General features: G+C 41.5%; 1 protein-coding gene across 13 annotated transcripts in view; it reads left to right on the top strand.

Moving 5' to 3' along the window:
* Positions 1-10,939, top strand: part of PAICS (phosphoribosylaminoimidazole carboxylase and phosphoribosylaminoimidazolesuccinocarboxamide synthase) — an 84,250-nt gene extending 73,311 nt beyond the window's left edge. For all 13 annotated transcript variants that reach the window (XM_078394656.1, XM_078394657.1, XM_078394655.1 and 10 more), the window contains 7 exons: positions 1,717-1,895; positions 5,300-5,479; positions 5,570-5,683; positions 8,347-8,430; positions 8,526-8,706; positions 8,902-9,060; positions 10,178-10,939. In XM_078394656.1, the coding sequence (XP_078250782.1) occupies positions 1,717-1,895; positions 5,300-5,479; positions 5,570-5,683; positions 8,347-8,430; positions 8,526-8,706; positions 8,902-9,060; positions 10,178-10,344 (1,064 nt within the window). In that variant the 3' untranslated portion in view covers positions 10,345-10,939. The remainder of the gene's footprint in view (positions 1-1,716; positions 1,896-5,299; positions 5,480-5,569; positions 5,684-8,346; positions 8,431-8,525; positions 8,707-8,901; positions 9,061-10,177) is intronic.
* The last annotated feature ends 11,361 nt before the right edge of the window (positions 10,940-22,300 follow it).

Below are 22,300 nucleotides of genomic sequence, written 5' to 3'. Positions count from 1 at the left end.
GCGCCACCACGTCCCATACCATCCAACTTGCAGGAACCTTAACAGTGTTCTCCATGAAATATTGATGTTTAAGAAATGATTGTCCCAGTGCAAACCCCCCTCCTCATGGGTTTCCATGGCTGAGTGGGGATTTGAGCCCTGGTTTCTTGAGTTCTTAGTTTGTCATTCTTCTGCAATACACTACACTCACTTTTGAATTTCTTTTAGCTTTGCATCTATTTCAGTTAAGTGTTTTTTTAATAAAAAATACTCGTTGTCCTCTAGGACTCCAGAAGATACCATGTCATTGGTAACTCAAATGACAAAACAGTCATGTAGAAATATGTAACGTTTCACTACTCATCCAAGTAGTTTCTTCAGTCTGAAAAAGCTACTTGGATGAGCAGAGAAACCTTTCAACCTAATAGGAAAGAAGTCCAGTTGCCATGACTCAACTTCTAGATAAACTCACCTGGATGACTGAGAATCTTCACAGATACATTTCATATTGGTGCTACATAATTCTCAGTGTAGCTCTGCACTCACACATTATACTGGTGTCCCTCTGGGGCAAAAGTTGCAATGTAACATCCCTAGTTTTTAACTTCCTCAGAACCCCTTCCTTCAGTTTTATCCTTGCAACAACCCTGTGAGGTAATATAGTTTGACTGATGGCTGTTTGGTTGATATTCTCATCAGCTTCATTGCCGAGTGAGATTTGAAGCCACCTCTTTCTAGTCTTAAGTCAAGAATTCTAGTCACTATATTACACTAGCTCTTGAGCTTCTGTTTCTTCTTGAAGCTGCTGAATATCTTTCTGCTGTTTGGTTATTTAATAGTAGTTGACACATTTGGACACAAAGTATCATAGTGGTTGCCAAAGTGCTTTGTATAAACCTGCATGGAAGGCATAGAGCATAATACTGCGCATGTTTACCCAGATGAAAGCTGCAGTGAGCACTGCAGAACATACATATGAGTTAATATGCTTGGGCTTGCACAGTAAGATCTAGTTAGCTTTGAAATTTATTGTGCTCTAATGACAGATGAGGAAAAACAGCATAAATGAGATAATACTTCCAATATTTACAGGAAAATAAATTTTTAAAATGTTTAGGCATAGTTTCTGTAGATTTACATTCCTAATTGTAGTTATATTAGATTCTTAATTTTACAACTCTCCTCCAATTTACCAAACTTCCCTGCCTGATCATTTGGAGGCGGTTCTTATTGCAAACAGCTATTTACATTCCCAGAATGGGTTCATATGTAAAAATCAAAGGAATTCATATTGTAAGGATCTCATTACACGTTGCATTGAAGCTATGTCTGAGTCCCATGCTTGGAACTTGCAACAACTGAGAGGACGCATAATCTGAATTGGGACCCTCACACAGGAGGAGGTTTAATTCTCGCTGCATTGTGTTTCTCCTGAAAACTACTTCCTAAACTTTTAACATTGTACCGTTTGTCTTAAAAGCTCTTTTTTGTATCCATTTCGTTTCATGAATTGTTTTTGTACAAATTGCCATGACCAGCTGAGAAGATGGGAAGAGTTTCTTTTTGGGGGACTACAGTTCTATGATTATTCTTAGAGTTAGCTGGAAAGTAACTTATCCCATTTCCGATCTGATCTGTTTTCTATGATAGATAGAAATATACAGAGTATATGTTTTGTTCACAACTCTTAATTCTGAAGTGTGTTTCGGTCATGAGACTAAATTATTTTCCTCCCAGGAATCAAAACTGCTTTTGTGAGAAAACATAGTGACACAGCGTTTGTAGCTGCTCACTGTGAAATGATTCCAATTGAGTGGGTTTGTAGAAGAATTGCTACAGGTTCATTCCTGAAAAGAAACCCAGGTGTCGAAGAAGGCTATAGATTTTACCCACCTAAAATTGAAATGTTTTACAAGGTAAGCAATACAGAGTTGTATGACATTGTTATGTAATAGCCTTTGGCATAAATCATCTATTAATACTATTCTTCCTTTTGGAACACTTATCTTTAATTTTCAGTAAAAATGAATTTTTAATAATTCTAAGTTTCTCTTTTTGGAATAGTGAATTTAACAAGAAACTTGGGCACAGAGAAGAATTTAAGAGAAGAACCAAGCACATCAGTGCTCTCAATATAATATAGTCAGAATTGAAATATAAGTCATTATTAAACAGGCTTTTAAAATTTGTTACACAGTTTTGCTTTTTAGCAAAATTTGCACTTGGCCTAAATCAGCTTGTTCACAAACTAGTTTTCTAATTCAAATTTAAGGGAGCAAAGCATAATTAATGGGAATTGTTTAATTAGGGCTCTGTGGTATATAGCTTCAGTTTCAAAGAAAGTGGGAAGAAAATGAAAATTGCAGGTTTGGAGGCTAGGTTTTAAAAAGTCTAAAAGGGGGAGAGATTTACTTGTCTGTTCCTTATCCAGATTGGTAGAGATGTCACCAGGGCTGTAGACACGATTGCCCTCTCCAGCACAAAGCGTCCTGGTTTAATCAGGACCTACGAGCGATGAAGTAATTTAGGAGAAGGCTAGAGCGCAAGTGGAGAAAGAACCCAACGGATTATAATTGGATAGCTGCCAGGGTTGCGACTAACCTTTACCTGGCCAAGATAAAGGCTGCTAGCCGAGTACATCTCGCTGACCGGATAAACAAATCTTCAAACCAGCAGGGGGAGCTTTTCCGTATAGTGCACGATATATCTGGAATTGGTCTAGGTGATGGACCTCCCCCTAGTATCCCACTGGACCAATTCGCAACATTTTTAAAATCTAAAGTGGAGGCCATCCGCCGGGAGCTCTCTCCTTTTTTGAATACAGTGAGTCGAGCAGAGATGTCCAGCACTCTGCCTTGGCCAGTGACTTGATTTCTTTCAGCCTGTGACGCCAGATATTGTGGAAAAAGTGCTTGATCGCTGTTGGTCCACCACCTCATCCCTTGACCCTTGCCCGGCCTGGCTAATCAAAGTAGCCAGGCCTATAACAACTGAATGGGCCATAGCAATAATTAATGGGTCTTTCCTTGAGGGCAGGGTACCTCCTGCCCTCAAGGAGACAATCATTAGGCCCATAAGGAAGAAATCTAGTTTGGCGACGAATGAAATTGGCAACTATAGGCCCGTCACTAATGTTTCTTTCATCAGCAAAGTGGTGGAGAGGGTGGTGGCTGATCAGCTTCAGGCTCATTTGGATGAAACAAATGCCCTGGATCCATTCCAGTCGGGTTTCAGGCCGCGACATGGTACAGAAACGGCATTGGTCGCCCTGTACGATGACTTGTTGAGGGAGGCCGACAGGGGTAAAATATCTTTGTTGGTCCTCCTCGACATCTCGGCAGCCTTCGATACCGTCGACCACGGTATCCTCCTGGTGAGGCTCTCTGAGTTGGGTATCGGTGGCTTGGCTCTGGCCTGGTTCCGTTCCTTCTTGGAGGACCGCCCCCAGAGAGTGCAGCTTGGGGAGAGTATTTCGGCCCCGTGGAGTCTCACCCTGTATGATGACCTACTGAGGGAGGCTGACGGGTAAAACATCTCTGTTGGTCCTCCTCGATATCTCGGTGGCCTTTGATACCGTCGACCACGGTATCCTCCTAAGGAGGCTCTCAGAGTTAGGAATTGGTGGCCTGGCATTTGCTTGGCTCCAGTCCTTCCTCTGGGACCGTCCTCGGAGAGTACAGCTTGGGGAGAGGGTATCAGCCCTGTGGAGCCTCAGTTGTGGGGTTCTGTAGGGTTCAATTATTTCCCCAATAATGTTGAATGAGGCCGCTGGGCAGGGTTATCAGGGGGTGTGGAGCATCGTGCCATCAGTATGCTGATGACACTCAGCTCTAAATCTCCTTTTCACCAACTGCAGTGGATGCCATTCTGTCCCTTCAGCGCTGCTTGGAGTCTGTACTGCAGTGGATGCAGAAAGCTGGGCTGAGGCTGAACCCGGTCAAGACGGAGGTCCTGAGGGAGGGTGGCCCCACCATCAGTGGTCTGGGAAACTTTCCTTTGGGGGGGGTGACTCTTACCATAAAGAGTGAGTTTTGCAGCTTGGGGATACATCTGGACCCGGAGCTCACCATGGAAACTCAAGTGGCGTCAGTGGTCCACAATGCCTTTTTTCATTTTTGGTGGCTAGCCGAGCTGCGTCCCTATCTTGATGTTGGGGCGCTCACTACCTTGGTACATGCTCTTGTAATCTCAAGATTAGACCACTGTAATGCGCTCTGTGTGGGGCTACCTTTGAGGTTAATGCGGAAACTCCAAGTGGTGCAGAATGCGGCGACCAGACTCCTTAGTGGAGTGAGAAAATATCATCATATCTCTCCCACTCTGGCCGCTTTGCATTGGCTGCCCATTTGGTTCCGTGTTGACTTCAAAGTTTTAATGCACACATATAAAGCCCTAAACAGTTTAGGGCCTCGATACTTGGCGGAATGCCTACACCCACCAAAATCTACCCGTATCACCTGATCAAGTCAGGAGGTGAGGCTGAGGAGCCTGACGCCAAGGGAGGTCCAGAGGGAAAAACCAAGAAAACGGGCCTTCTCGGCAGTAGCTCCTCGCCTCTGGAATAATCTTCCTCCAGAGATCCATGCGGCCCCTTTGCTGGGCATCTTTAAAAACCAATTGAAAACTTGGATATTAAGGCAGGCCTTCCCCTCAGATATTTATTCATTCATTCATTTATTTATTTCCCCTATTTCTTTCCATCTTGAATAACTCTATTATTGATATTTAAATGTTGTTATATTTTATATTATTATTATTATATGTGTTGGAAGCCACCCAGAGTAGTCATTTGACTAGATGGGCGGGGTATAAATGCAATAAACAAAGATTTTTACTTCAGGGGAAGACGTGCAATAATGGGGCGGTACATAAGCCAAATCTGAGTTTGTTCTTATGTGGAGTTCCAAAAGCTAATCAGGCAGAGGAAAGTAGCAAAGGATGGTGTTGAAGGATTATATAGGGAGCCTAGAGCACAAGGGAAATTCTGCCAGTTCAGTAGAATGGTTGATACGAAGGAAAACCTCCAGAACACAACCAAACAGCCTTGAAAAACCTACAACCACCATCGGATCCTGGCTGTGAAAGCCTGCGAGACTTCAGTTCAGTAGAACTTCTTTCTAAAGGAGGAAAAACCTGGTTTGTGTGCTCTGTTGTTAAAAGCTTCCTTTTAATTTTTAGGTCCACCATTGCTAATAGAGTAGGTGTCATGTTAACTAAGAAATGATGTATTTGCATTTTTTTAAAGCTCATATCCTCTTGGTTTAGAACTATGTGCCTTACCGTTATTCAGTATAAATGATTCTTGCTCCTGCTGTTCCAGGATGATGCCGCTAATGATCCACAGTGGTCAGAAGAACAACTCATTGAAGTCAAGTTCTGTTTTGCTGGCCTTGAAATTGGGCGGACTGAAGTTGATATTATGGCCCAGTCTACTCGAGCTATCTTTGAAATACTTGAAAAAGCATGGCAACCCCAGAATTGCACGTTAGTGGACTTGAAGGTAGAAAAACATCTTCTAACACCAGTTTTCATTTTTGAAAGGAATAATAAATTTGTTTTCAATTAGTGTTTCTGTTTTGTGGTATTTTAGGTTGAGTTTGGTGTTAATGTAGCTACAAAAGAGATTGTTCTTGCGGATGTCATTGATAATGACTCTTGGAGATTATGGCCATCTGGAGACAGAAAACAACAGAAGGATAAACAGGTAATTGCTTTGTCTGCAGGTTTTTATCTGTGCTAAGCTCAGTATAAATTTAATAGCAGTTTTTCATGTGAGTGAGTGCCAAAATGGACCTCTACTCTCTTGGGCACCTATCTTTTTTCTCCGCCACAACTGCATTGTATGACCCCTCTCCATGCAACTTCACAGCCTGGAGTATTCTGACTTTGAAGGGAATTTTCCCCATCCCTGAACTTCATAGGGCCTGAATTGGAGAGGAGAATGAGCCCTGTGAAGCTTTTTTCTCAGAATAAGAACAACTGATTTCATTGCCTGAAAATTATGTTTATTTGCCTGAATGAGTGGCTGTCTATAAACTTCGACCAGTTGTATTTTATTTTTGGCTTTAATGCACAGGCTTAACTTAGTAGGGCATGAAAACTAGGAGGTTGCACCAAGGTTTTCACAGAAAAGGTTAGCTGATTTCATGCTTTTCCCTGGAATATTCATTTTATCAATTCCAAATTTGGGTGTTATTGTACATGCTTCTTTGATATGTTCTGCATGTCCTTCCCAGTCTTGTGTAGTACAGTCACTTCACTGATAACTTAAAATCTATGCAGAACTTTATTTTAATAAAATCAGTCTACTGTGGCCAAACTTTTCTTCTGTGGGTTGAAAACTTAAAAATTTAGGAATACAACTAATATATTTACTTCCTAAATATGGAAGACAACGTAAGAGTTATCCTACATTTGTTATGTTTCATCCATTTCAATGTGCTTTTTAATACAGAGATCATGAATCTATCCAAAGATAGAACCTTATATTTCCATGAAAAAATGACACTTTTTGTATATGAATCATGATATATGAGGAGCTTGATTCTTCAGACTGAAATATAGTTGATAGCAGTGACAGACCTGTTGGAGTGTACATACAGTTAGGTTCAGAAATAATTGGACACTGATATTTTTTTCATACTCTGGCTCTGAATGCCACCACAATGGATTTGAAATGAAACAAACGACATGTAATTGAAGTGCAGACTTTCATTTTTAATTCAAGGGTTTGAAAAAAAATATGAAGCATTTAGGAATTGAAATCATTTTCATACACATCCCCCTTATTTCAGGGGCTCAAATGTAATTGGACAAATTAACAATCATAAATAAAAGGTTCATTTTTAAAACTTTGTTGAGAATCCTTTGCAGGCAATGCCTGCTTGAAGTCTGGTATGCATTGACATCACCAAACTCTGGGTTTCCTCCTTTGTTATGCTTTGCCAAGCCTTTACTGCAGCTATCTTTAGTTGTTGTTTATTTGTGGGTCTTTCTGTTTTGTCTTCAGCAAGTGAAAGCCATCCTCGATCAAGCTGAGATCAAGTGATTGACTCTGCTGTTGCAGAATACTCCACTTCTTTGACTTAAAAATATATCCTAGGTTGCTTTCTCAGTATATTTTGGGTCATTGTCCATCAGTAAAGTGAAGCACTGTCCAGTGAGCTTCACTGAATTTGGCTGAATCTGAGCACACAATATATTCCTATACACTTCAGAATTCATCCAGCTGCTTCTGTCACACTATCAATAAACACTAGTGACTTAGTGCCATTGGAAGCCATGAATGCCCATGCCATCACACTACCTTCATCATGTTTTACAGATGATGTCGTATTCTTCAGATCATGAGCCATTCCAACCTTTCTTCATAAGTTCTCCAGGCCTTTTCATGTTGCAGAGCTCACCAGTGCATTCTGTTTTTCTCAGAATGTACCAAATTGTTGATCTGGCCACTCTTAATCTTCCTGCTGTCTCTTCTCCAATGGTTTTTTTTCCAGCCTATGGATGGCCTGTTTCATTTGGATTGAGAGTTCCTTTGAATGCATGTTATGGGTTCACAGCAACAGCTTCCAAATGTGAATGCCACACCTGGAATCAACTCCAGACCTTTTTCCTGCTTAACTGATGATGAAATAACAAAGGAAAAACCCATACCTGTCCATGAAACAGCTTTTGAGTCAGATATCCAATTACTTTTGGTCCCTTGAGAAAGAGGGGTCTACATATTAACCAGCTCTAATTCCTGAAGCCTTCCTCCAATTTGGATGTGAACACCCTCAAATTAAAGCTGATAGACTGCACTTTAATCTATATTCATTATTTAACTGTAACCTACATTTATGCTGGTAAACAGCCAAAATAACAAAGCTTGTGCCAGTGTCCAGTTACTACCAAATCTAATTGTATATTTTAATTAAGGTATTTACTGTGTACTGACGGAATTTTTTAAGCACAAATAACAGCATGATGGTCTGTTTGTTGTCCCATGGTAAGAAATATGATAAAAACCAATTGTAAAACATGTTGCTTTTGTCTTGTTTCTCAGCCTTTAGTCTCTACTAGCCGTACTGTTTTTGATGCTGAGGCCAGTTTGCACTGACATCCTTATGGGCTGAATAAGCATCACATGATTCTTCTAACCACCGTAGATTTTACTTTGCTATCACAGAAGTCTTCTGTAGCCTAAAACCCTAGCTTCTGAATGATAGGGCCGACTTTAAGACTAGAATTGCTGACTTCATGAATAATTCTCAAGCTCTGTTATTGTTGCTCTCACATACTGAATTTCTAAATATTAGTACAGGTGAGAATTTTGGAGCATTGAGGTATGTGTCTCCAGTGTTTGCTTTCTACTTGTTTTTCTAGTCTTACCGTGATCTCAAAGAAGTGACCGCTGAAGCACTGCAGATGGTGAAGAGAAACTTTGAATGGGTGGCTGAAAGAGTGGAGGTATCTGTTACCAAACTACATCAAATAGCTAATTATCTTCCTTCACTGTTTCAAGTACTTTTAAATTACTTTTTAACTTTTTTCCTTTTTGCTAGCTGTTGCTAAAACCAAAGAGCCAAGAAAGAGTGGTTGTGCTCATGGGCTCTACTTCAGATCTTGGTCACTGTGAGAAGATCAAAAAGGCCTGTTGTGACTTTGGTATTCCTTGTGAATTAAGAGTGACATCTGCTCACAAAGGACCAGATGAGACACTAAGGATCAAAGCTGAATATGAAGGTAAATAAACTTGTTGTCTCACACTTAGTCCGGTTTCACCAGAGCGGTGCTTACAAGGGCAGCTCCTTCTGGCTGCACATATTTTTAACATACTAGATCAGTACAATGAATGTGAAAATCAGACAAAACTAACTGGCTTTTCTTAGAGAGGTGTGTGTGGTATTTGACATTATACATGTGGGTATGTGTTATCAGGTGATGGCATTCCTACAGTGTTCGTAGCAGTGGCCGGGAGAAGCAATGGGTTGGGACCCGTTATGTCTGGAAACACTGCATATCCTGTGGTCAACTGTCCTCCACTCTCAGCAGATTGGGGTTCTCAGGATATTTGGTCATCTCTGAGGTTGCCCAGTGGTAAGTTTTTCTTGTCCTTGAGGACTTTGGAACAAAACACTCATTTTCAAAGAGACAACATGCACTTCATGGTGAAAATGTTCACCATTTAATCAGGATTAACTGTTCACTTCCGTTTAAATCATAATGCATACTCTGCTCTTAATTTTTCAATTTCAGCAGGGCTTAGAGCAACTTAACATGCAGAGGATGGCATACAGGAGAATGTCTCTTACCAAGTACTCTGTATCTACCTCAGATGCCATTTTCTGATGTGTTACATTCTGCTTCATGATTAACCAGTAACTTAATATATGGTGCTCTCCTTGTGTGGGTTTTGGTTAGAAATGCTCAGTTAATCTTTTAAAAATATATAACACTAAATTATTTGAATGGACCACTGACACTGAATTTTGACAATAAGCTAAGCAATATCCTGTCAAAGAGTTTGACAGTTCAAGTCTGTTCAGTCATATGAGGGAAAGTCTGCACTGCAGGGTGTATAGTGTGTACATATAGTAATAATGAATGTGCTCTGTTCTCAGATTTCTCAGACTGTTGATAAAATAAATATACCTGTGTAATTCTGTGTAGTTTGTAGCTTATGACATGGAGGAATGAGTTCAGAAAAGAGCAGCCTGATGTAGTGGCTGAAATCTCACTTCCTGGTTTAGCCATCTACCCCAGATACTTCAGATTACAAACGTTTATAGCTGAATCTTTAAATATCTCCATTCTGCATCACTCTAGGTTCTAGGTGCACAGTACATCTGAATCAAGAATATTAACTAAAATACATAGGACTAGAATAGAGTACAGTATGTTTTAGTAGGACACCAGGAAAACTTGGTACAGTCTTACAATGGCCTCTAGTGGTTGCACATTGAGTATGTTCAAACTCTCATTTGCGAGGATTCAATTAACTTCTTTAAAGTTAGTTATAGTTAACAGTTAGAGTTAAGCAACTATGATAGCCTGCAGTCCTCTCTTGCTTTTCGTTTGTATTCTCCACTGTCTTAACATTGTAGGATTCTTCAGAGTAAGGATCTCTGCATTTTTCCTGTGGAACCAGTGGTGCTTCTCTTTAATATATTGTTGAGATTTGTAGAATTCTCAATTTTTTCCCTTCTTGCAACAGGTCTTGGCTGTCCTACAATTCTGTCCCCTGAAGGTGCTGCACAGTTTGCTGCTCAGATTTTTGGGCTCAGTAATCACTTGATCTGGGCCAAGCTGCGTTCAAACATGTTGAATACTTGGATCGCCCTGAAGCAGGCTGACAAAAAGATGAGAGAATACATTTCATAGGCGATTTCCTCAACCACATTGCACTGCTGGCAAATCATTTTTAAGGTGAAACCTCTGACCTACTGGGAAGTTCTTCTACGGTTCTTTTGTCATAAAGATGAACAAAGAGACGAGTGTAGGTGAAAGTTTTGTTTCAATAACGGAAGACTTAAGCTCTACGAAAAAAGTAAAAGTTAGCAAAAAGGAATTTCATGTAGAATAGTTTTTACTGATCTCTTTTGATGGAACAGAATTGGTTCTCTCTTAGTGTGTAATCCCATAGACAGTGTGTCAACCTGATGATTCTCTTCCAATGTTAATACTTTTCAATCCACACCTTGCATCACTAGGAATAATAGATTTTTAACTAGTTTTCCATTAACAACCCTGTTCTGAAATGTAATTTTGAATGGTATCAACATGCATTAGACAATATATATTTTGAAATTTTATGATTACACTTTATTGATAAACAAAACTTTCTGTTATAAACAATTGCTGTTTATATAGTGGCAGTTGAAAAGTAATTTAGAGAAAGTGTTTCCTTGTATGTATTGACAGGATAGGTAACACAAAGTAAGTCATTGTACCTGGGAATAAACAGATCTGACCGATATGTTGCCTTTTTCCTTCAAATTGTAAACTGAGCTTGGAAACACTCAGCTTCACAGATGCACATGTGGTTGCACATTAGTATGTTTCAAGATGTAGATGAGTCTAAAATATGTGTGTATAAACATCCATAGTTTGAAACAGTAGCACTGAACTGTTTGGTTTACTACCTACTCGCTTTACCTTACGCCAGCTTTCTGCAAATTAAGGGACTCAAGGTAGCTCACAGATCATTAAAACAAAAGATACAACATGCATGAAGAATTTAAAAAATTATCAAGTATGGGAATATTATAATCACCATCTACAAACAGATTAAAAATCTGAAAATATTTAAAAACACATTAGAACCGATATATTGGCAGCAAGTGTGGCACATCTAGCTATGTGAGAGGAAGCCAACCTAGCCAGCCTCATGGGGCTAGGCATTCTACTATCTGGAAGCAGCCACTAGGCAGATCCGCAGTTGGATCCACATCAAGGTGATGGGACTGAGGATGATTCCCCCCCCCCGCCAGAAGATTTTAAGCCCCGAGGATGGATATGTATTAGAGATGGGGGTATTCATATTCGAATATCCCCACACAGCTGGAGTTAACTCCATCCACTCACGCATCCAGTGGTGGTAGCCCCTCGCTTTCTTTCAGTCACTCCAGAGTGCCACTTGGCTAGCCATTCAGCAGCCTTGCAGGGAGACTCATCCTTCCTCTATCTGCCAGGAGTGGCTAGACGATTGGGAAGAGAACAATGAGCAGTGCTGGTGGTGGCGATGGATGTGTGAATGGATAGTCCACCCCAGGGACCGGACTCTGGATATTTGTATACAAATACAGTGGTACCTCGCTAGACGACGATCTCGTAAAATGGTGAATCCACATGATGATGAGGTTTTGTGATTGTTATAGCGATTCGCGAAACAGTCATTCCTATGGGGGATTTTTGCTGGATGATGATTTGGTCCGTGCTTTGCGGACCGTTTGTTCACAAGACGACAATTTTTACAGCTAATCGGCAAAATAGCTTCCCTGTATTTTGGGACCCATGCTTCACAGGACAGCCATTTTAACAGCCATTTGATCGGCGCTCACAAAATGGTTTCCCTATGGGTGATCTTCACAGGACAACAATGTATTTTCCCCATTGGAACGCATTAAACAGGTTTCAATGCATTCCAATGGTGAAACGGATTTCGCATGACAATGATTTCACTAAACAGCGATTTCTATGGAATGGATTATCATCGTCATGCGGGGCATCACTGTACCCCCATCTCTAATATGTATCTAAGGACTCACACAGTCCACCAGATGGCCTAGCCCCTGAAATTGGGTAGTGCTTTATAGATTATTACCAGCACTTTGAATTGGGTTTAGAAATGTAACAATGGCCAGTGAAGCTGCTCTAATGGGAATTACATGCTCCCTATAACCAGCCCTAGTCAGCAGTCTGGCTGCAACATTTTGTATCTTCAGACTCATATGCCTAGGATTACCAAACGTTAAACTTTTTTTAAAGTTTTTAGTTTGACACTTCAAGAAGGTGATTCAAAGGTAATACAAAATTTCTGTATCTTGTCAATTCAAGGCATAGGAAGTCACTTGAGATTTACCTTCGTAGAATAACATGGGGCAGGGCAGAGCTACTTTTCCAAATAAGTGCCCAGAACTTGAGATTTTTTTCACCACACCCTGCCTTTCTCGTTTTTCTGAAATTTCTGTGGTTGCTTCAGCTTTGCTTGGAAGTCCTTTCTGAAACAGGGAGAGCTATCTATAGTCTAGAGCAGTGGTCCCCAACCTTTTCCAAATCGTGGACTAGTTGGGGGTGGGATCTGTGCATGGGGAGCACCCCCACGCTTGTGGGGGACGCTTGCAGATTGGGGGGCGTGCACACTAGCACATGGGTGAGTGGGGTGTGCTTGCGGGAGGCAGGGCATGCTCACATGCATGTGTGAGGGTGGGCAGACTGTGTGTAGAGGGGAGTGCGTGCGGGAGGTGGCGGAAGATCTGTCTCCACGCTGTGGTCCTGCCAAGCCCACGGCCGGGTACCAGGCCATGGGCCGGGGGTTGGGGACCACAGGTCTAGAGACATGAGGCGCATGCTGGGGAGGGGAATGTTGTGGGATAGGTTGTGTCTTAATGCTAGCATCCAAAGCCACTTTCTCTCTGCTGAGAGCATTTCTTTTAGAGCAACTCTTAAGCCACAGTTTTGGCTGGTGTCTTTTTTTTTTTTTTTTAATCTTGCTTGGATGAAATTTTTTAGTCTGCCCTGGAATGGAAAAAAATCAGGGGGAGAAAGGGCATGCTTCTTTGCTTCATAAACTTACCAAACAAAAGGGTCTGGTAGAGAAGATAACTTGGACAATAGAGGACTGTGTGAAGTACTACAGGAAGAAAGCTCCTGAAATGGACCCCTGCTGTGTGGACCCTTGTTATGCACCTTCCTAGGAAGCGTGTCTTGTATGAATGACAACAGCAATTTCAGCTGGTACAAAGTTCTGGACCACACCATTGAAAACTTCACATCAACGACAGCAAAGATGGGGCCAGCCTGGTTTCCTGTGTGAGAGAGCTCCAGTGTGAGGGAGGGAGCAGCAACAGTGAAGGCCCTCTCCTGTGTGTCCTCCAAACGTCCCATCTAATCAGTTACTTAGTCAAAACTATTGGAAGTGAATATGAATAAATCAAGATATTTAATGAATTGTATACTTTACAAATATCACATGCTTATTCTAAAAGTACAGTGCAGTGTTCAGTAGAAATAGTCACCCTCTTCCTTTATACTACTTAAGAAATCGCAATCTCAGATAGGCAATTGTAAGGAAAATGACTGTCATGCATACAAGAGCAAGCTAATACTTCCAGAAGCCCCAAGGAATGGCAAGGATGCTTTTAATCTCCAGAGCATCTAATTAAAACAGGTCAAAAGTTAACCAAACATCTATTAGAAATGCACTGGGCTTAATTCATCTTATTTTGCTGTAACCTAGAGCTATTCAAGATAATGAATAGATGGAAGACATTATTTGTAGTCAGTCCAGAATGCTAGACCTCTATAGAACAGAAGGTAGAGCTTCCCCCCCCCCCCGCCCCACTCCACAACTATCCCATTTCTGGAACCTCTTCTCTCCTCACTTTTGCTTTTGCTTTTTTTAAGAGATAAATTATAAACCCTATTTCATGCTACAGCTGATATATCCCCAGCCCAGTCCCAATACTGTTTTATCTTATCTCCCTCTAACTCAGGTGGGCTGGAAGAAAGAATATGGCTAAAAAAGGATATTTGTTAAGAGCAATAGTGAATACACCCTCCAGCAGTAAAGGAAGGAGCATGAACTTGAAACTTGGAAGGATTTATAAAGTGGGAAGTTGGAATTGGGTTTGAATTCAGCGCAGTTTCAGTTAGCCTAGGGTCAGCCGAACATCTGCTACCTTAGGTAGCTAGGATTTTACTCTAGAGCTTTATTCCCAATCAAGAATAACAGTTTATCATCATCATCATCATCATCATCTGACCATATGGATCATTGAGCCCATCTCTATTAAAGGAGGCCCAGTGGGGAATTGAACTCTCTACCTCTGGCTCTGCAGCTAGATACCTAAAACACTGAGCTATCCAGTAATTTAATGAACATCAGGGAAGTGCTTGTACTTTATTTTTGTAAGGAAGTTACAAAGTTACATCTGAATGGTCCTTCTGTGGTCAGTAGTAATACTTTTACTTTTATTAGACTTGTACCCCTCCCCCCTAGACAAAGTCTACTCGGAGCGGCTTACATACATAATAAAAAGACAACAATATAACAGACATAATAAAATCCTACAAAAACTCAAACTTTAACACATTTCTAAAAAACATTGCCAAGATGAGATAGATCAGTAATGAAAGAGTAGATCAGTTAATTGACTGGAGGGAAGGCCTGCCTAAAGAGCCAAGTTTTTAAATGGCTTTTAGAAACGCCCAGCGAGGGAGCCAAATGGATTTCAGTTGGGAGGGTGTTCCAGAGCCGAGGGGCCACTGCCAAGAAGGCCCGGTTTCTTGTTCTTTCCTTCTGGGCCTCTCTCGGCGTTAGGCCCCTCAGCCGCCCCTGCTGGCTATGTCAAGTGATTCGGGTAGATCTAGGTGGGAGAAGACGATCTGCCAAGTATCGAGATCCCAAACCGTTTAGGGCTTTGTATGTCATCATTAGCACTTTGAAATCAATGCGGAAATGGATGGGCGACCAGTGCAAAGCAGCCAGAGTGGGGGAGATATGCTGATGTTTTCTCACCCCACTAAGAAGCCTGGCTACCGCATTCTGCACCATTTGAAGTTTCCGCATCAATCTCAAAGGCAGCCCCACGTAGAGTGCATTACAATGGTCTTATCTCGAGATTAGGAGCGCAGGGACAAGAGTAGTGAGGGCACAATCATCACAATATAACAACTAGTTATTGTACATATACAATAAAAGTGAAGGTAAATTATAGTTATTAGTGGACAAGGAAGAACAGTTGAATTCATGCATTTTCTATTTAGCTTGCTAAATAATGCAACAGTTTGCAATGTAATTTTACATTGTAAGTGGTCTAGGAGTGAGGCATGCCACATTGCTTTTATCCTGTCCTGGGGGGAAAAAGTTGAGCACAGTAAATATATTGATTTTCAAAGCCTATGAAGACAGATAAACAACTGAATTACTTGCTTATATAATAAAAGAAGGCTTCCATATCGTTACATTTATAGGAGGAGCAAAATGATGGGTACACTCCAGTGCTGTTTAAAAGAACATGATTTTTACTCCTCTATATCCTGGAAAGGGTACACAATTATTATTCAATCTAGGATTCTCTCTGTCCACACTTACAAACTGGTTGTATGATGAGTTTTCTTCCAATGCAATCTGCCCAACCTGTTTGATCTTTCCATGCTGGATGGTTGAGGACCATGAGGGAGGCCTGGAGGGAGAGGACTAGGAACCAGGCCTTCTCTGTGGTTGCTCCCCACCTCTAGAACTGACTCCAGCCCAGAATTTTTCTGGCCCTCTTCACTGAGGAACTTCAAGAGACCCCTGAAAACATGCCTGCTTAGAGAAGTATTTCAAGACATTACATCAACAGATCTTCAGCTCTTAAGTTATCAATTTTGCCATCTCGTTTTAGTAATTATCTTCATTAATTGTTTTTACGCTATCTTTCCTTTTTAGTTTAATTGACTGTTACTTTTATTTTACTTTCTGTATTGTTATTATGATTTTGTGCTTATTGTTCAATTTGTTATTGTTGTCTGTTATGTTGTGAACCACCCAGAGTGGCCTTGATAGCTAGACGGTATACAGATTGAATAAATAAATTTTCATTCTCCCACAACTTTATTTAAAAGATGTAATTTTCACTTTAATGTGTTACTATGTTTCTATAACAAATCTTTGTACAACAAAATTATATTCAACTTCCTTTGAGCAGTTGGATGTACATTCCTTCACCCTACTCCTCTGCCACTTTGTTACATTTATAAAAACACTATAACCTATGCATACTGATACAAAAAAAATCCAGCAGTTGTGAATAAATATTTAATTTTAACAATACATTGTGGTCTAGTACACTGGTTCTTAACCTTGGGTTACTCAGGAGTTTTGGACTGCAACTCCCAGAAGCCTTCACCACCAGCTGTCCTGACTGGGGATTCTGGGAGTTGCAGTTCAAAAGCATCCGAGTAACAAAGGTTAAGAACCACTGGTCTAGTAGATAAACAAAGTACAGTGGTGCCTCGCACAGCGAGGTTAATCCGTTCCAGATTAACCCTCGCTGTGTGAAACATTGCTGTACGGAAAGAAAAAAAGCCATTGGAATGCATTAAAGTTAGTTTAATGCGTTCCAATCGGCTGATTTACTCACCGTACAGCAATGTCCCTCTATGGCCGGCAGCCATTTTCGCGCCCTCCCCTCGCTGAACAAGGGCGCGAAAATGGCTGCGATCAGCTGTCCGGCGGGTCCAAAATGCCCGCCGGAACAGCCGAAATGGCGGGGCACAGCGTTTTCGCGCCCTCAGTAAGCGAGGGGAGGGTGCGAAAATGCTGCGCGCAGCCATTTTGGCTGTTCTGGCAGCGTTTTCGCGCCCTCCCCTTGCTTACCAAGGGCGCGAAAACGCTGCGCCCAGCCCTTTCGGGTGTTCCGGCAGCCATTTTGAAGCAGCAGAACAGCTGATCAGCGGGTCGCAAAGCGAAGGTCGCTAAGCGAACCGCTTACCAACCTTCGCTCTGCGATTTTCGCCCATTGGGGGCATCGCTCTGCGATCGCATTAGCGATCGCAAAAGCGTCACCGGAGAGCGAATTCATCGCTCTACGGGGCGCTCGTTCTGCGAGGCACCACTGTAATATGGCTTCTAATGGCATTACAGTGTTATTCACAGTATTAACCACTAGATGTCATTGTTAGATAACAGCAATTCTGTTTAGAAACTTTTCCCCCAAATGTTTGCACCTAACTAAAGTATAAATAGCCCATCACTAGAAGAGAAAACTAGAAAAGCTGATTGTGTGTCATTGCCATATCAGGAGATTTTCTCACCTCCTTACAGAAGCCCTAGTGCTAGGAAGCTAAAGGAGCAGAGCCCATGCAATGCCCATTTTGCCCCCTATTTCAGCCTAATGGCATGTCTAGCTCCTAAGCCTCTGCAGCACCATGGCAGTGGATCAGGTCCACAAAGCCAAAAAGAAAAAAGAAAAAAGGCAAGCATGTTTTCAATAAACCTGCTTGTCCAGCATCGCCCCAAGCCCTCCCATTGCCTGCAGCGGCCCAGAGTGGTCGAACAGACCAGATGGGCGGGATATAAATCGATTAAATAAATAAAATAACTGCTACCACCATCATTAGGTAACCAGTCTGCTTCCATGATGCTGCTTACTCACACTTGCCATCACCACCACAAGCCTGAAGAAGTGGCACCTTCTTAATTTTAGTCATCTACCCAGTCCAATCATCTTGTCTCCCTTCTGGCGTCACTTCCCCAACAACACAGTGCAGCACTTCATTCATAATGCCTGATCCTGAGTGTTGGCAGGCATTAAACAACCAGATGAAAAGTAGATCTACTGTGAAGATGGAAAGGGGCAGGACAGTGGCAGTAAGTAAGGTAAGGGGACAAGTTTCAATTTTCTATCCTGTTTTTAAGGGCTTGGCTAGACAGCTAACTTGGAGCAGAATGGAGTGGGCTAAATAGGGTTGCTTAATGTTGCATAGATATGTAGTTTACCATTTGGTACCATCCTCTTCAGAGCAGGGATCTCTGCATTTTTCCTGTGGAACCAAAGTGGTGGTTCTCTTTAATAGAATTCTGAACCTTTTTTCCCTTCTTACAACAGGTCTTGGCTTTCCTACAATTCTGTCCCCTGAAGGTGCTGCACAGTTTGCTGCTCAGATTTTTGGGCTCAGTTAATCACTTGATCTGGGCCAAGCTGCATTCAAACATGTTGTACTTCAATTGCCCTGAAGCAGGCTGACAGAAAGATGAGAGAATATATTTCATAGGTGATTTACTCAACCCCATTGCACTGTTGGCGTATCATTTTTAAGGCGAAACCTCTGACCTACTGGGAAGTTCTTCTACAGTTCTTTTGTCATAAAGATGAACAAAGAGACGAGTGTAGGTGAAAGTTTTGTTTCAGTAATGGAAGACTTAAGCTGTAAGAAAAAAGTAAAAGTTAGCAAAAAGGAATTTCATGTAGAGTAGTTTTTACTGATCTCTTTTAATGGAACAGAATTGGTTTGCTCTTAGTTTGTAATCCCATAGACAGTGTGTCAACCTGATGATTCTCTTCCAGTGTTAATACTTTTCAATCCACACCTTGCATCGCTAGGAATAATAGATTTTTAACTACTTTTCAATTCACACCCTGTTCTGAAATGTAATTTTTAAATGGTATCAACATGCATTAGACAATAAGATATATTTTGAAATTTTATGATTACAACTTTATTGATAAGCAGAAAACTTTGTTATAAACAATTGCTATTTATATAGTGGCAGTTGAAAAGTAATTTAGAGAAAGTGTTTCCTTGTATGTATTGACAGGATAGGTAACACAAAGTAAGTCATTGCACCTGGGAATAAACAGATCTCACCAGTATGTTGCCTTTTTTCTTCAACTTGTAATCTGAGCAGGGAAATGTTCAGTTTCAGAGATTCACATGTGGTTAGACATCAGTATGATTCAAAGTGTAGTCTTAAATACATGCATATAAACATCCATAGTTTTTACGGCACTGTGAAGTATTTGGAATAAAAGCCATAAAGGGAGTCATTAGTTGGAACCAACATATTGGCTTTTTGTCTAGTAGAGAGGAAACTTCCTCTTGAAGGGTATCTGAGTAAGGAGTAAATTTGAGGTTGCCTAATGGAGGCAGGGATTGAAACGCAATACGGTAGCTGAATAAAATAATATTAAGGACCCAATTGTCACTCGTGATGTGTTCCCAAAATGGGAGAAAAGGTTGTGATCTTGGGGAAAAAAGATTCATTCAGTCCTAAAGGAGCATGGGTAAGGGTATCAATATCGTCGATATCCCTTACTCTCCCCTTGCGCCCTTGTTCAAGGTTGGCAATGCTGTTGTTGGTTTTGAACACGGGCAGTTGGGGTCGACAGTCCCGTTGTCAAGAAAAGTCTGTCAGGTTGCTGCTCAACGAAGGGTCGGTATGCCTGGTATCTTTGGAAAGGTTGAAAGGGTTGTTGGTAGTATTGAGAGGATCTGTAATTTGGTTTATAGGGACAAAAGGAAGATTGGTTCATATAAGATTTAGCTGTTTCACGCATCTTGTGAACACTTTCCATGGTATCATCAGTCTTTTGATGAAACAGGCTGATGCCATCAAATGGTAGTTTTTTCGATTCTGTGCTTGGCATCATTGGTGAGAGATGTAGATCTAAGCCACGTGTGCCTGTGAATGGCTATGGAAGATACCAATGCTTTAGAAGCAGCTTCAGGAGCATGTCTGGCGGCTATTTTTTGTTGCCTTGCTAGGGAGGTTGCTTCAGAATGAGCGTTCATGAGGTCTGTCTTGATAGATTCAGGGGCAGACTCAAGAAGAGGCAGGATTTTCGCCCAGAGATGCCGTTGGTAAGTGCTCATTGCTGCCTGGTATTTAGCAGCTCTCAGCAAGAAGGACTGCAAGGAATAGATTCTACGAGCTATGATGTTCTTTATTAGTTGGTGAGATGGACGGTTTACCCCTGAACTTTAATAAGTTGGATTCGACTATGATCGAATTGGGGATTGGATGTTTTGCCAGGAATTCCATGCCAGGATCATGGGTTCTGTACATGTTGTCCGTGTGTGTGGACATTTTTAAGTCTGTAGGAGTTGTGTCCCAGGCATCTTTGATGATTCGCTTCATGGCCGGGATGTATGCCAGGCTGAGAGGCTGTGACTTTTCAGTATGGATATTGTCAAAAATGATACCCGCTTCAGGAGAGGGAGGTTACTCAACCTTATGTTTGAGTGCAGTGGCCATACAAGAAACCAGATTGGAGTAAGAAGTGAAGTCCTTTGACAGAGAGGATGGCTTCGGATCAATAGGGTCAGGATCGGGTGTAGGGATATTCGGAGGAGACTCTGGTGATGACTCCTCTTCGGTGTCATGATCTGAAGGTGGTGGAGTAGATGATGAATGAGAAATGGCTTGAGACCCCCTAGATGCTGCAGTTCTTGAGGTTGTAGTTGGTGTAACATGGTGATCCTTCGAAGAATGCTTAGGCTGCTTAGATGGTAGGGCAGTCGAAGAGTGTGTCGTTTTTTTCGACATTGAAAGGGATGTCGATGTCGAGAGTGGTTCCATAGGTTTGGATGTCACTGTTGGTGGTGGAACCTGCGGGCATTGTTGCAGAGATTCGTAACAATTTTTTTTCTCTGGAGTCGTTTGTGAAAAACCCTGGTAGGCTTCCATCTGGAATTGGTTAGCAGAAGGAAATAAAATTGTCCATGCCTAGCTGCTGGAAAGCAAGCTGTTCGTAGGCTGGAAAAAAATGGGAACTGGTAACATTGACCAAATTGAGGCATTGACGGTGGTGGTTGCACATGCTTCCTCTTCTCCTTATGTTTCTTTGGAGATCAAGGAGGAGTTTTGGGTTCAGATGGCTTGGTGTCGAACGCCTGCCCTGAAATCGGGCTCGAATGGGCAGTGGCTGGACTGGATGGAGGCTCAGTCCCAATATGTCCACTGGAGGGAGAGAAGCTACCAGTCAGGACTAGAGCTTGTGCTGATGAAATAAGCACCTCATCCCTTTCCACTATAGACACAACAATATCTTCTGTTCTATAGGAAGGACCACAGCTACTGCAAAGCAGTGCCTCTAAATCCTGTCCCAGAAATGGGAAATTTTATTGAAAGTCACTAAGAGGTCCAACAAACCCCCCAGGGAATCAGTGCTTTCATATTTTATAAAAAACATTCAACTGTACCTTTTTTTAAAAAAGACACTGGTAAAGGGGAGAAAATAAGGCTTCTTTGAAAACAGACAAGTCACTAGTACACAAATGGGGAATACACATGTGAAGAGGTAAAAGTTGCCTAAATGAGCAATCTAAGAACCTTAGGCTTTTTGGAAAACACACTATGCTTTAGTAAGAAGTATACAAATGCAATCATTATGCAACACTGCATATTCCCCAGTAATTATACAAGTTCAAATGCTGAATTAAATAAATCAGTAACAGCCATGTGGGGATGTAACAGACTGCTGTAGCAAGATGAAAATTTCAACAAGGAATTCTCAAAGGATTGAATATGGAATTGCAACTCTCCAAACAAGGTCATTCCTTCAGGGCTTCGATTTCAGTTCTTTCTGGAAGCTGCTCATGTCAATTATGTTCTTCAGACATTTAGGATAACTCTGTTCTTACTGTCCCACAAGTACAGATTGTAAGACTATGCCAATCATCCTGTCAGTATACCTATGGACCTCGAGTAGTGCCATGATGCATCTCAGTTATCCAAATGGGCACATGACTTAAGACATGCCATGGCACTTTATTAGTTAGCTGAAATTAGCCATAGAAAATTACACAGACCTTACATGAACACTAGGATTCTGGTCTGAGCCAGAAATAGGAAGGTAGTTCTCTATCAGACACAAACATTGCAGCACCAAACAAACTTCAAAGAATAGGGTCCTGCTGCCTTAGTCTCATAGTGGTGCCACCTCTACATTAAACACTGTTCACGCCATAGCAAGTGAAAGTACAGACCCCAGCCAATAGGCCCTTATCATCTGGAACAGTGAACCCAGTCTCCACACTAGAATTTCCTTATGACAATTCATATTACATGTAAGTATGTTCTAGGTAGGCAGAGATGTTAAATAAAGGCTTCTAAACAAAACAAGACTGC

The sequence above is a fragment of the Pogona vitticeps genome, chromosome 5, assembly GCF_051106095.1.
Source record: "Pogona vitticeps strain Pit_001003342236 chromosome 5, PviZW2.1, whole genome shotgun sequence".
NCBI classification, from domain to species: domain Eukaryota; kingdom Metazoa; phylum Chordata; class Lepidosauria; order Squamata; family Agamidae; genus Pogona; species Pogona vitticeps.
Note: the sequence above shows the minus strand (reverse complement) of the source record. Positions and strands in the feature narration are given on the sequence as shown.